This window comes from Grampus griseus, assembly GCF_964374135.1.
Source record: "Grampus griseus genome assembly, chromosome: X".
Lineage (NCBI taxonomy): Eukaryota > Metazoa > Chordata > Mammalia > Artiodactyla > Delphinidae > Grampus > Grampus griseus.
In genome coordinates, this window is record NC_138999.1 from 33,408,546 (window position 1) to 33,423,917 (window position 15,372).

At 45.4% G+C, this 15,372-nt stretch overlaps 1 protein-coding gene across 2 annotated transcripts in view; it reads right to left on the reverse strand.

The window, feature by feature from the left end:
- Positions 1-15,372, reverse strand: part of SRPX (sushi repeat containing protein X-linked) — a 100,053-nt gene that overhangs the window by 44,419 nt on the left and 40,262 nt on the right. The window contains exons 2-4 of one of the 2 annotated variants that reach the window (XM_082681560.1): positions 11,292-11,351; positions 4,918-5,109; positions 2,823-2,999 (exon numbers count right to left, since the gene is read on the reverse strand). In XM_082681560.1, coding sequence (XP_082537686.1) covers positions 2,823-2,999; positions 4,918-5,109; positions 11,292-11,351 — 429 coding nt within the window. The remainder of the gene's footprint in view (positions 1-2,822; positions 3,000-4,917; positions 5,110-11,291; positions 11,352-15,372) is intronic. The other variant, XM_082681561.1, reaches the window with a different exon arrangement.

Below are 15,372 nucleotides of genomic sequence, written 5' to 3' on the forward strand. Positions count from 1 at the left end.
ACAAAGACCCAAACGCAGCCAAAAAAAAAAAAAAACAACTAACCTGGAAGAATTCGGGAGGGGCTGAAAGGAGGAGGGAGGAGACGATATGTCCTGCCCTAACCTCCCAGAAACCCTCACGCTGGAATCCATCTTGGCTGAGAGATGCGTGCGCCACCAGGCAGGACCCTGAGTCAGACCAAGCACGAGCAAGATGATTGGCCAGAGACAACCCAGAAAGCTAACATCACCACCATGAAACCTGAGACTGCGAGCCACGTGGCAGAGCCGTTCTCCTGGGTTCCTTTACCCTCCTGCTCTCCTCCCAGGCGCCCCTTCCCAATAAATTCTTCTGCTTTGTCAGCACGTGTATCTCCTCGGACAACTCATTTCCGGGTGTTAGACAAGAGCCCACGCTCGGGCCCTGGAAGGGGTCCCCCTTCCTGCAAGAATATCTTGGCCAGGTCCCCTGGCTATAGCTCATTAACCACATAACTGCAGAGTAAGAACGGCTGATGCTGCCAGGGGATACAGTGGACAGTGGTACCATCATGAACACACCCTGGGGACCAAGGCCAGAGGAGTTGGTGTACAACTGCCCCCAGAGGGTAGCATCCAGTTTCAGTCTCATTCCTGAAGTATCTGCTCCAGGCTCTGAGCAGTCAGGAAGGAGTCCTTGGGGTAAAGCACACGGGCAGACTGAGCTGAAGGACTCTCTGGAGGATGGGCAGACCCAAGCAGGGCAGGAGCCAGGCTCCTGTGGCCAGCTGCCTCGGCACCTCAGTGCCAGAGCTGTCTCCGGATCCAGGGACTTTGAGCCTGAAAGCCTGGAGACATAGGCTTGGCTCTACACAACGTCAAGCCAGTCAGGTGACCTCTCAGGCCTCATCCGTAGACGGGGGATTGGACTAGAATGTTCTGCTGCGGTGGGTCCTGGCAGCTCTAACGCTTTATGAGTAAACAGTCTCCTGGGACAGCGGTTTTCAACTACTTGGGGGAGTTTTGGAAAAATACCAGGGCCCCAGATATTCAGATTTAAATGGTAGCCAAAGTTGAAAACCACTGTCCCAGAGCAGTCTGCCCCAACGTTTAAAGGACATAGGAATCCCCTGGGGATCTTCTTAAAATATGGATTTTGACCTGCCAGCTTCGGATGGGTCCCAAGATTCTCCATTTCCAACAGGCTTCCTGCTGGTGCTGAAACTGCTGGGCACTATTTTGAGTAAAAAGGTACTAAAGTTCTTCCCAAATTTGATCTTCTAAGGCAGGTTCTCAACCTTTAGAGCATCAGAATCCAGCAATCCTGCATGTCCGGAAATCTGCATTTCTGATGTTGATGTTTCTGATCAGGGGACCAGATCTACTGCTCTCAGACAATGGTCCTGGAGCCTGGCTGCATATGAAAACCACCTGGGAAACTTTTAGAATGCCCCTCACCTCCTCCAGCTGTCCCACATCAGACTAATTGAATCAGAATCTCTAGGGTTGGACCAAGGCATGGCTAGGTTCGAAAAGATACTCAGGTGATTCTAATAAGTAGCAGGGGCGGGGGTGGGGAGAAGGGACCCACTGCCCCTAGATGGGTGATTCTCAAGGAGTTGGGGGGAGTGATTTTTCTCCTTCCTCTCCTCTCTCCAGGGGACATTTGACAACGTCTGAAGACATTTTTGGTTGTCACAAGTGGGAGTTGGGGGGAGATGTTACTGGCATCTAGTGGGTAAAAGCCACGGCTCTGCTAAGCATCCTGGAGTACAAAAGACGGGACCCCAGGACGGATAATTATCTGACCCCAAATGTCCCTTGTTCCAAGATTCAGAAACCTTGCCCTAGAGAATCCCAGGCTACACCCCAGATCTACTGAATCAGAAGCTGCATTTTTACCAAGTTTCCCAGGTGATTCCCAAGTTGGAGAAGCACTGCCTCAGATCAGCGGCTCTCTCTTAAAGCACTTTGAAATGCCCTGCGAGGCTCATGAAAGCACCAAGTGCTGGGGCCCATCCCCAGAGTTTCTGATTCAGCAGGTCTGGGGTGGAGCCATGAATCTGCATTTGTAAAGATTTCCAGCTCCCCGAACCACAACTAAGAACTAAGAACATACATACACTACCAAACGTAAGGTAGACAGCTAGTGGGAAGCAGCCGCATAGCACAGGGAGATCAGCTCCGTGCTTTGTGACCACCTAGAGGGGTGGGATAGGGAGGGTGGGAGGGAGGGAGACGCAAGAGGGAGGGGATATGGGAACATGTGTATATGTATAACTGATTCACTTTGTTGTAGAGCAGAAACTGACACACCATTGTAAAGCAATTGTACCCCAATAAAGATGTTAAAAAAAAAAAGAACTAAGAACTACTATTTGCCCAACAAATCCAGACTAAGGTAAAATAGCCAAATCCCTTCCAGTTTACAAACTGAGTGTTTGCTGACTACCGGAGTCGATGACAACGGAACTACGTCTGCCCGCTGAAAGACACAGAGATGCTCTCTGCGGGAATGTCCGGCCAATGTCAAAAACTCTGCTCAGTGCTACAGGGCAGATCCCTGAACTAAAGCAGCGGGATTACCCCGTACCTCTGCCAGCCTCCAGCTGCCTCAATGGCAATCCAAGAGAGAGACAAAAGTCAGAGGAAAGCCATGAGCCGTGAAGTCAACTCTAGCGTAGAGACTGAGGCTAGGTCTGCACTGAGCCAGAGAAATAGGGATGAAGAGAACCACTGAAAGCAAAACGGGGTGCTTATGCTTTACATTCGGGACACGGATGCTTCCTTAAAAATCCACTGTACGGACACCCCCTGCTCCTCCCAAAGCAGGCGCCTCCTGAGGGCTGGCGATATTCTCTTACCAACACAGGAGGCTGGTCGGCCACTCCACGCCTTGTTGTCCATACACGTGACTGTCTGCTCCCCTTTCAATGTGTATCCTGGCGAGCAATAGTACTCACACCGGGAGTTAAAGTAGGCACCGTCGACGCACTTAAACCCTCCATTTGCTGGCATGGCAAGGGTAGGACATCGCTTTTCTGAGAAAGAGAAAACCAGAGATTCAGCATTACTTAGATTTTGTTCACGGAGTTTCAGAGTCCGGAAGCTCTGAAAGCATAGGGTGAAGTTAATTGAAATATAACTGATAGAAGTAGAGAAATGATAGATAGTGTAACCGAGCGGGACCCTATGGGCCCTTCCCGGGGCAGACCCCTCCCCCATACCGTCTGCTGTAGCTCCTCTCTGAAGACCCAGATAATAGCATCTGATGCATATTCCCTGAGTTTTTCAGATGCTAAAACCACCACCAAATGGAAGGAATTAACTACTTGATGATCATGAGCACGTAGCCCCCAGACCTTCTGGCGCCTAGAATGTTAACCTCCGTTTCCTCACCGTCAGCCAATCAGAGAATTGTGTACAAGCTGAATTGTGGACCCTGCAACACCCCTCCCTCACCTGGCCTTTAAAAACGCTGTGCTGAACCCTTTCAAGGAGTTGGTGGGGCGGTGGGTTTGGGCTCGAGCCACTCGTTCTCCTTGCTTGGTCCTGCAATAACCTTTCTCTGCTCCAAACTCCGATGTTTCGATTTGTTTGGCCTCACTGTGCAACAGGCACATGAACTTGCATTTGGTAACAATGGTTGCATGTCACACAGAAGGGACACAAAGTTTTACACCAGACTGGCTTGGGTTGGCATCCCAGCTAAACCACGGTCTTATGCTGGGCTCCTCAGAAAGAGACGCTGAGACCAGGATTTGTGTGCAAGTGATTAAGAAAGTGCTCCCAGGGGAGACCAGTGAAGGGTGGGGGAGGCAGGACGTGGGAGGGGAGGTAGCCGGGCAAGGTAGCAACTCAGGCAAAGTCAGCCTCAGCCTGATTCCGCAGGGAAGATCTGGAGCGTGAGTGATGCCTGAGTCTGCCCTGCCTCCAGGCAGGGCAGCTGGGCTTTCCTAATCCTTTACCAGTCAGTACTGGGCAGCTACAGGCTGCCCATGGGGAATGCTCTCCCTGTCAGAACGAAGAAAGCAGTCCTCTGAAGGCGCAGAGCCTCTTCTTCCTTGGTAGAAGATCAACCGAAGGTGCAAGTCATTAAGAGCAAAGCACCCAGAAGCTGGGGGATGGACACACAGAACTGGTAGCAGGGCATCCAGGGACATATGGGGGAAGCACTGAAAGTGTTCACTATAGTCACCCAGAGGCGTAGTCTGCCTAGACTGGATCACACGGCTGCAGACCCCAACCTCAGTTTCCCAACAATAAAGTAATGGCACCCATATCAACAGCATTGTTGCAAAAATTGCATATATGTGAAATGTTTGGCACGCAGCAGGCGCTCCATCATAGCTTTTTTGAACGGCAATGGCCTCTAAAATGCACTTCAACGATGCTGTGTCACTTGCAGTTTCCCACATGAGATGACTTTCCAGGAAGCTAAAAGTCAGCCCCTGAAATGTGCTTCCAACCTTCTCCCCCGAGGCACAGCGCCTTTCATGGAATCAGCATCCTTCCGCGGTAATTCTCTCCTTGCCTCCCTAAGTTCCACTCCTTGGGAGGACGCTTGTGTCTACTACCAGGAGTCCATGGCAGAGCACCATTCTTATGGTGGGTTTTACACGTCTGTCTCTAATGCTATTCTGTGGGACCCCTGATGGCAGAGTGTGTCTTTACCTGTGTGTCCTGTTTTTCAATCCCCAAACCCTTTGCTGGGGCCAGCACTTTGCTAAACAGACCTCTGTTCTCTCCCCCTTTCCAAACAGCTGATCGCACCCCTCTGTCTGAAATGTGTCATCTTACTTCCGCCATATCTTAGGAACTAACGCATGGCTTCTGCTCACAAGGGGAGTTTTTCTCATCAAAGACCACAAAGCATTCAGTAAAAATCCCTGATCTCAGAGCAAAAGAACTTTGGCCCCGAATGGCCCCGAGGCCCCAACATGGGGCCGGGCTACTCACGCTTGCAGATGACCTTGTCCGACCACCGTCTGTTTGACTGGCAGATCAGCTGGGAAGAGCCATGCAGCTCGTAGCCCTTCTGGCAGCGAATGTCACACCTGGTTCCCAGGGCTGTTTTGTAGTATCCTCCCTGAGGGGCCCTGCAGTACACATCCCCGTACTTCACCTTGATGGGGGAGCACCACGGGGTATCTACAGGTAGCAGAAACAAAGGAGAGGAGAACTAGCAAGTGACATCTTCAGAAAATGTGTCTCTTCACTCTCGAAGCCCCTGGCTGGCTGCATTCCAGATTTTGGACCTCCAAATAGTGCCCCATGTCTTTTTTTTTTTCTCTCCCCCCCCTCCCCCCCCATGTCTTTTAAGTTGTCTCTGGGTGGGGAGGTTATGATCATGGGAGTAGGCGTCAGACATATACGAATATGGGTCCAGGTTCCTCCATTAGTAGCTGTGTGATCTTGGACAAGTTACTTAACCTCTCTGAGTCAATACCTCTACCTATGTCATAGGACTCTTACAAGTCCTCTTACAAGGACTGAGAAAACAATGCATATCAAGCGTCTAGCACAGTGCCTAGCACATAGTGAACGTTCAATGAATGCTTGTTCTTTTGAATATTTCCCTTAACTAGATACGTAATTCCCTTGAGAGCAACTGTTACCATTGTGAACCTTAACCCCAGCCATCCATACAGAGTGGCGGGGGAGTCAATAATTGGTTAATTTAGATTTTTTTCCAAGTCTGTATCATACTCACTGTAAAAGCATTTAATACGATCCTAATCAATGTGAACGAAGCAACAATTTCCAGGGTTTTGCCACAGGATATAATTTGGGCTTAACGTCACAGAACAATTTCTCCCCATTGGGAAGCGACCTCCTTTTTCAGATGTCCCCAGTTAAGCCCCATTTAGGTAAGAGATGACACCCTTCTCCAATGGCAAAGTTCCAGGGTGTTTTGATTTTGGTCTCGTAGTTGCCCAGAGCACAGCTTAGGATGACACTATTAAAGCAGAACCTCTCCCCTGGGCCTTTGGAAGGTGTCGCTGAGGGCCATAAAATTAGTAGGGCAAGACTAGCTCCTCGAAAGCTCCCACAGTGGCCACCGTACAGTCAATGGGGAACAGAGACTGGCTCCCTCAAGCCCGTCAGGCTCTCCACACCTTGAACAGGAGCCCCCTCCCTAGGGCTGCCAGCTTCTCCCTCCACCCCAGCACCTGAGCTGACAGTGAGTGAAGTTCGTGCGCCATCATGTGGCCAAGAAGGAGGAAATCCCCTGTTTGACTTTGCCAGGAATTCTCTTCTGATGATGTGTTTCTGGCTGCTTCTCAGCCATGAAAACCAACAGTTCTGTCCAGGTCTCGTGCGTGGACTGTTTTTTGTTTTTTTTTTTACTTATGTGCTTTGACATCTCCTTTGCCTAATATTTTCATCATATAATGTTTTGCAGACAGCTTCAAGTGGGTGCTACCGTCAGGACTCAAGCAGTATTTCCTGGACTTTCTGGGGAGAAGTGATGCCCCACGCTTAGCCTACAGCTGATTAAGTTTGATCTCTTGGATGCAGTCTTGCAAGAGCTTACGCTAGGCCTCCAGGCCTTCCTTGAACAAAGTTTCCTTCCTCTTGGGTTTATACATCTAGTCTGTATATGCTAACATTTTTAAATGAGAAAAAATCTGGACCCTGAAGTAAAGTACAAAACAGCATACATATCTCCATTATTTTCCTCTAAGTATAAAAGAATTTTTTAAAATTTATTTATTTATTTTTGGCTGCGTTGGGTCTTCGTTGCTACACGCGGGCTTTCTCTAGTTGTGGCAAGCGGGGGCTACTCTTCGTTGCGGTGCGCGGGCTTCTCATTGCGGTGGTTTCTCTTGTTGCGGAGCAAGGGCTCTAGGCGCACGGGCTTCAGTAGTTGTGGCTCGCGGGTTTCAGTAGTTGTGGCTCACGGGCTCTAGAGCACAGGCTCAGTAGTTGTGGCGCACGGGCTTAGTTGCTCCGGGCATGTGGGATCTTCCCGGAGCAGGGCTCGAACCTGTGTCCCCTGCATTGGCAGGCGGATTCTTAACCACTGCGCCACCAGGGAAGTCCTATAAAGAATTATTGAACTAATTTTAAATGTTTCAGTTCTTTCTTTGGTGATGGCTCCAGGTAAGCCATGAAGCTAAGAGATTTCAAGATCACAGTTTGGGGTATGTTTGCTTAGCACTGCCAAGTTGTGGATATTTCTTCTATAATCAAAAGTCCTTAAGATAAATTCTGGAAAAATCCATAGATGCCTACCACTCAAATTAAACTAACATTTGGAACCTACTGGCTTCTATGACTACTAGAAGTGAGGTATATTTCTCTCCCCCTCTCTCTTTCTGCCTCTTTTCCAACTGTAATAGGAAAGACCACCCACAAGGAAACTCCAAAATGCACTTGGTGTTTTCAAGCTCAAAGAAGCACTTTTTTTTTTTTTTTTTTTTTTTTTTTTTTGCGGTACGAGGGCCTCTCACCACTGTGGCCTCCCCCGCTGCGGAGCACAGGCTCCGGACGCACAGGCTCAGCGGCCATGGCTCACGGGCCCAGCCGCTCCGCGGCATGTGGGATCTTCCCGGACCGGGGCACGAACCCGCGTCCCCTGCATCGGCAGGCGGACTCTCAACCACTGCGCCACCAGGGAAGCCCTCACGGTGTTAAATCTTAAAAGTCATCTGTCGCCTGACCTCTTTGTCTTTGTCCTCTCCCCCACCCCTTCCTCCTAACTTCCCCACTGCCTCACTTCCTCTTAGTTTCCCTGTCTGCCCTATTCCCCTGCTGGACTGCAAGGCTTCTGTGCTTCCCCAGCTCTAGCCTCTTCTTCTCTTGCCAACTGGTCCCCTTCACTACCCTTTTGTCACCATCTCACAGGCCAAACTGTGAAATCCTTGATTGAGAACTGGGCTCCAGAGAGAGAAAATGAAATCCCCATTGGAGAGGGCAGAAGGGTGATGAGGCGAGAATGAATATGGGAGACCCAGAGGGAGACAATGAAAACAGTGAGCTAGCGGAGTATGGTGGATACTGGGCAGAGTCAAGAGGCCTGGGCAGATATTATCTATCATCTCCTAGTAACCTGGACAATTCAAAAAAATTTTCAGGGACCCACATTCATAGTCTATACAAGAGAGGAATGGATGAGATTATTTTCAAAGTCCCATCTACAATGGTTATTTTTATTCTGATTAAATTTTATATTTATATAGGTGCTAAAATGTCAAAATAAAAAAGGTCCCATCTAGCTTTGAAGTTGTATGATTCAAATTCTTATTCCTCTCTGATCTCCTACCCCTCTCACACCCATGCCTACTTCCTTAATCCTTCTTCTGACTGATAACTTTGGATAGTCTCTTGTAAACCTTTCAGCTAAAGGCAAATCCTTTTTACATTCTGGGTCCTGATCACAATTCCACAGATGTACAAACTGGAAGAGCGTCCAATTCTCTACTTGTTTTTCGCTCAAATGTTGAAAACACATCCTCCAGCTTCTGGACTTTGGCGTGAGTTTAGGAGGGGCACGATTTTATTTTTTCATTTTTAAATTTATTTATTTTTGGCTGCGTTGGGTCTTCGTTGGGGTGCGCAGGCTTCTCAGTGCGGTGGCTTCTCTTGTTGCGGAGCACGGGCTCTAGGTGCGCGGGCTTCAGTAGTTGTGGCACACGGGCTCAGCAGTTGTGGCTTGCGGGCTCTAGAGCACAGGCTCAGTAGTTGTGGTGCACGGGCTTAGTTGCTCTGCGGCATGTGGGATCTTCCTGGACCAGGGCTCGAACCTGTGTCCCCAGCATTGGCAGGCGGATTCTTAACCACTGTGCCACCAGGGAAGCCCGAGGGGCACGATTTTAGAGTAAACTAATATGAGGCAGCAGACCTGCGATTCTTAGCACACACACATTATGGTTGTCTTTTCCACAAATGTGCCCAGGACAAATATTTAAGGCAGCAGGTCCATTAGAGAATGACCTGCATATACATATATTACAAATTCGCATATTTCAGTACAACCATGCAATTAGCAGACTTTTTTTACTCAGCTATTTTGAGTCTTCAAATCCTTCCAGCGGAGCTGCCTACGCATCCAAGAGCTGTGCTGTTGTCAACATGTGGAGGGAAAAAAATCTTGTTTTTATTTATTTGCAAAAGGAATTTCTTTTGGATTACTTTCCAAGACAAACCTTTGGAAGATATTTTGACATTTTAACAGCTCTGCAGTGATAAGAATTAAAAATTCAGTGAGTGACTTGAATTTGAAGTGCATGCAAATAGCATGAGTTAAAAGTGAATTAGCGAAACATTTAACATAGAGGTTTAGAGAAAGGAAGCTCTTATGCTGCTTTAATTAAGACAGGGTTTATTTAGGGAGACATCTAAATCGATTATTCAGGAAAAATTTTTCATCTCCCTGGGCCATTGTGGAGCTCCTGGGGTAAGCAGTGTCACGTAGCAGACCAAGGAGTGAACTCTAAATGTTGAGCTAAAACATCTGGATTTCAGACTCAAACATAACGTTTGCTAGCTGTGTGAGTCTGCGCAAGTCACCTCCCCCCTCTCTACTCTGCGGTTCCTTCATCTGTAAATAATAACAACATATCTCTACGCTCCTTCCTCCTTCCCTCAATTAGTGTGAAGACAGGATGGCATTCCAAGTAAAAGAATCAAAAGCAATGCTTGCCACATTAAATGTTGGTTACACTTCACTTTCTTTTTTCTTCGATAAATTTTATAAATTATCAATTTAATTCAAAAAAAACATTTACTGAGTATGTGCCAGACACTGTATAGGGGCCTAAGGATCTAGAACTAATCTCCCAACGGACAATGGTTTGCCTCTAAGTTTTAAAACTAAAAAAAAATGACAATGAAAACAATTTCCTAAGAAGTATTTATTCTTAAACATTCCGGGTAAGCTCTAGGCCAGGCACATATTTTCCTACATCTGGTTTACCTTCCACACTTGCAGTGCTGCGAAGCAAGGATGAACATTGAGAACAATAATCTGAGGGCACTATATAACCCCTCTTGGACATGTGAAGGGTCACACGTGCACGCGTGTGTTTTAGGAAGATTTTTCAATAAGGGACTCGAAAAAAAAAAGATTTTTCAAAACTCTCAATTAAGAAGTGTTAGGTATGTATATGTATAGCTGATTCACTTTGTTATAAAGCAGAAACTAACACGCCGTTGCAAAGCAATTATACTCCAATAAAGATGTTAAAAAAAAAAGTGTTAGGAATCAGAATACCACCTTACCCCAAACATCTAATTACCAAGTTTGTGCTTTGCTGGATTGGTTAATTCCTGAGGCAGTAATATAGGAGCTGTGGATAGGAATGAGTATCTGTATTCACAGGTCATAAGCAAGCGTGGAACATGGTGGGAAACACCTGGACATAGACACCAGTCATTATATTAGCAAGGTTGTTCACTTGTGTGGAAAACAACGGACTCTCTCCAACCAAAGGCTGACCAGTACTACCCTGATTCTCTTATAACTCAGACATATCACGACAGAGCAGGGGAGTGTCCTCCTGCCGGAACGCAGATACATTTCCTGGGCAAAATGCCACAATAGAACTTTATTAATCAATGGTCTTCAAATTATTTCTCAACTGTAAAAGGAACTGAATTCAGAGAGAAATCATCTAAATTTACCCTCACTTTTCTCAGGGCTCCCAAAGCTTCAGAGAAACGACTCACCATTAGAAAATATTTATGGACATACTTACCTGAGTCTGCATAGAAGGTTCTTGTTTAGGCTTTTTATACCTGCTGGAGGGGGTGGATTGCTGGAAATGTGTACAGGTGGAGTTCTTTATCATTAAAGTTTCATTGGGCAACACACTTTACTCATCATTTCAGGAGCCAAGCCAGACTCAGAAAGAGCACAATGAAATGAGCTTATGAAAATCAAGTTTTCTCATTCCTCATTCATCTCAGTACATTAGCAGCACTGGGTCCAGATTTGACCTTGGATGGTTTACTCTGGACGATTCTGGCTGTAATGTATGAATCAGGTAGAACTCATGGCTTGATTTTCACTTTAATCAGCTAGAGCTTGGCTTTGCAGAAGTAAGGACAGTAAAGAAACTGATGAGAATAAAATGACCACTGGGGTGCTGAAGGACAGCACTTCAGATATTTCCAAATGCTTTTTGTTTTCTTTCATTTGTTTTTCTGTATTTTCTTTCAAATGGGAGCGTATGCATATTAATTTTAAAACATTTTGTTTTCTCGACAGGTAATTAGAACTTAAAATGTGTTGTCTGGTCACTTTATTATAGTCTGCTCTGCAGGGCAAAAAGGAAAGTCCTCCTGGCATCAGCAGGTCTTCATTAGCACATAAGCAAAGCATTCACCTTTATATCTAGCGTGTGAATACGCGACTTCATCGTCTTCTAGTGGTGAGTCTCCAGATCCTACAATAAAAAAGAACAGAAACTGCAGCAAGAAAAGCCACATGATACGGACGAATATTTTTGAAGCACTGCTTTGGCACAGTCCATGCAAGAGGGGCTATTAGAACGCACAGCCAAGAGTAAAAGCTTTTGTGGCCATTCGTGAAGGGACAGGGGACCTCTCAGAGTGAACCTGGCTGGGCTGAGATCACCAGAGCCAATCAAGATGAGCCTCAAATGGTTTTGGAATCACCACGTGCCAACTGAAATTCTCGACTCGGAATTGAAAGAAAGTCAACTTCACTCTGAGAAGAGGCCGATGGCTATGAGTCTCATGCCAGAGGAGACGCAGTAAAATGTGTATAACTCAGATACGGCCCAGACTTTCTCCAGCAATCAAGGAAAACCTGGTAGAAGTGGGCGTTTATGTTACCTGAGAATCAGTCCATTGTATGAAATGAACTTGGGTGGAGGATAAGGAGGAAAATCAAATGTCTTATCTTAATGACAAAGAAATATAAAGCTGTCTTGGTATATCTGTAGGAGATGAGTGTTGAAACTGATGATGTGTCTGTTTATTCAAAACCTCTCACCGAGGCATGGCTAAAGTCAAATTGCGTGATGAGTCTTGCTACCCTTGAAAACAACAGCCTCATAGAGAAAGTCTGTGCTTAATTTCAAAATTTAAACTCATTTGGAAGTTGGAACTGACTCATTTTTAACCTGTTAAATATTGAATTCCAGTAAATGGTAGATACTTAATCTTTAAAGCAGTACCAGGCCCCAAACTTCAAAGCGATAATCTTACATTTAGAGATCTTTCCTCCTAGCCTTCCTAGTCTGATCACTGACTGTTGAGTTAACACCATCTTGATCACACATTTACCAGCAGGGACCGCAACCATCACAGATAAGAACATTCTCTTTTACGAGGTTATTGCAAGTCCTCACATGCCAAAGCCTTGTTACACATCTAAGAGGATTGTTACACAAACAAGTTCAGGGCCGACTGTCAGAAACTGGATTTCTATACTCTGGGTTCTGAGTTTTCTCCATTTGCCTTCACCAGGCACGTCAGGAATAAACTACATGCATTGTTAAACCACAGATTCAAGACCACAAGCTCAACTCTGGTGTCATTTGAAGAGTGGTAAATGTTTGCCTAAAGAGAGGAAACCTCCTGGTTACACCATGAGACAAGTCTTTACAATGAGTCAAAAGGAGATATAAAGATGGTTCGCGTCACCACCCCCAAGGTAGCAGCGTCCCTGGCAGAGTAAAGCAGCTCTTCTGTTCATTTGTTTCTTTTTTTTTTTTTAACTATTGCTCCATCTTGTTTTGGCTTGCTCAGTTCTTTGTTTTTTTTATTTTTGGCTGTGTTGGGTCTCTGTTGCTGCGCGTGGGTTTCTCTAGTTGAGGCGAGCGGGAGCTACTCTTTGTTGTGGTGCGCGGGCTTCTCACTGCGGTGGCTTCTCTTGTTGCGGAGCATGGGCTCTAGGCGTGCGGGCTTCAGTAGTTGTGGCACATGGGCTCAGTAGTTGTGGCTCACGGGCTCTAGAGCACAGGCTCAGTAGTTGTGGAGCACGGGCTTAGTTGCTCCGCGGCAGGTGGGACCTTCCCGGACCGGGGCTCAAACCCGTGTCCCCTGCATTGGCAGGCGGATTCTCAACCACTGTGCCACCAGGGAAGCCCTCAGTTGTTTCTTTGGAAAGCCCATTGAAACCCCAAACCAGGCATTCTCACTACTGCCTTTACTTAAATTAGAGCCTGCAAGGCAGACAGCTCAGGTGATCTCAAGAGGTTACCTTGATTAGCAACTTGATTAGTAGCACACTTATATTGGTCCATCCACCTCCACTTAGATCACAACCACTCATTATCTCTCTCTGCCTATCTTGCACTGTGATGACTCTAAGTCATAAATTCCCCTTTGCCAATGATTGTTCCAGGGGTAGGCATGAAACCCAGTATTGGCCAGTGACAAGGAAAAATATGTCTGCTTTGGGGGAACAGGGCTTATGGAAAAGACTTTCCCCCTGATAAAAGAGAAAAGTGCACAAGAAAACTCTTTTGCCCTCTTTTCTCCCTTCCTGCTTTGGAAGCTATGGTGTAAGGATAAATGCCTGAAGCTACAGCAGCCATTTTGCAACCATGAGGTAAGATGTCTCAGGACAAAAGGTTTTTGGCTGAGGATGGTAGAGTGGAACTATTAAAAGAACCTGGGGTCTGTGATGACTTTATTGGGCTACTAAATCAACCCTAGACATCCTACCTCCATACTTCTTGCTAGGTCAATAATAAATGTCCTTTCAATTTAAGCCATTGTGAATAGCACTGTCACTTGCAGCTTAATGCATTCAAACTGATTCACAAATGAACAGGAAATTTACTGCCTATTACTGACAGGAGATAAGAGAATACAAAATAAACGGATATTAGCTACCCCTTCCCCCAGAATCCCAGTTTATATTCAGCCTAAACTCATATATCCACTTCTATAAAAAATGATGACTAGTCTACAAAATGGACATCACGAAGGATACAATAAGATCAAAGACCACTGACTAACTTATGTTCAGCAGACTGTACGTATTAAAGCTCACTAAAGCAGCAAAGGAAATTCACACATATTAGAGAAAGATTTTCCACAGGGTTAAAATAGAAAGAAAGGAATGAAAAGAGAGAGAGAAGTTGGCAGGGAAGGAGAGAGGGAGGTTTCCTAACAAACTCTTCTTTATTTACAAAAGGCTGTCCCTTTAGAATTCTGGTTAATTGAGGTTTTATCATGAAAACCATTAATCAGTCCTCATGTGGTTCAGATTACCACTCTTTGGAAAGAATGCTTCAGTGCTTCTTCTATACAAATACAAATTCTACATTGGCTCAGAAATCAGAAACTCAGTGCCATGTAGGATTCTGTCCCTCAGCCATACCTGGAGCCAATTCCATTTATAATTCTGCTCTCCGTGCAGAAACTTCATCTAAATCAACAGATTTGCAAAGAAATAGTCACTCCTTTTTTTCCAAAGTTCAAAGAAGGGTCTTCCTGGTCCATTGAATCCCACCCTTTCATCCAGTATGTCCAGGTAGTTAACACCATTGAGGCAACCAACACACTCTTAAGAAATATCTATTAAATGTATTAGAATTACACCAGGGATTTAGATTTAGAAGGCTAGACTGCTCTTCTCATCACCCTAAAAGTTTTTTCATTGTGACGGTGGTGGGTAGAGGGAGCATTTGAAACTAATGGAAGATGTAGCCAATTTGCTAAACTACATTCCTGTATTGACTGTGATACATGATGCAAGTTGACAGGTTTGCTGGTTCTGTGTTAAAGTTTTAGCTCAAAGGGTTGGGTTTATTTTTTAATTATTCTGAAGATAGCTATACATTCTTAACTTTTGTCAGAAATTTTTGTTTTTCCCCCTCATCATCCTTATTCTAATAATAATTTTATTACTATCAGGAGTCATCATATTTAATAGTAAACTGCATCATCAATTTTATACTGAAAGTCAATGGGAAAATCAAACTCACTTCGCAGTAAAGATTCTTAACTTGAGTCCCTGGCCTCCTAGAGGAACAATGGAAGCGCTTTGGGGGAGTCCATGAACCCCTTGCAATTGGACATGCTTTTTGGTACATGAATATACTTTCCTGGGGAAAAACTTGCTAACTTTTAGTAGATTTTAATAAGGGTCTGTGATCCAAAAAATTATTAAGAATCATGGTTTTACAGCATTCTTTATTATGAAGCATGTTAGAGTATTTACTAAAGAAGTATGCAGTATCTCCTTGACATCTGAAACTTTTTAGTATGGGAGAGGAGGGACAAATATATTTAAAACAAGGATAAGTGCTTATCTTTATTAGATCTTACTGCTTTCTTCTCTAGTTTATTGTTATCCAATGGAACTTTCTGCAACGATGGACATGCTCTATATCTATGCCGTACAATAGGATAGCCACTAGCCACGTGTGATCATTAAGCACTTGAAATATGGCTAGTACAACTGGGGGGATACATTTTTTATTTCAT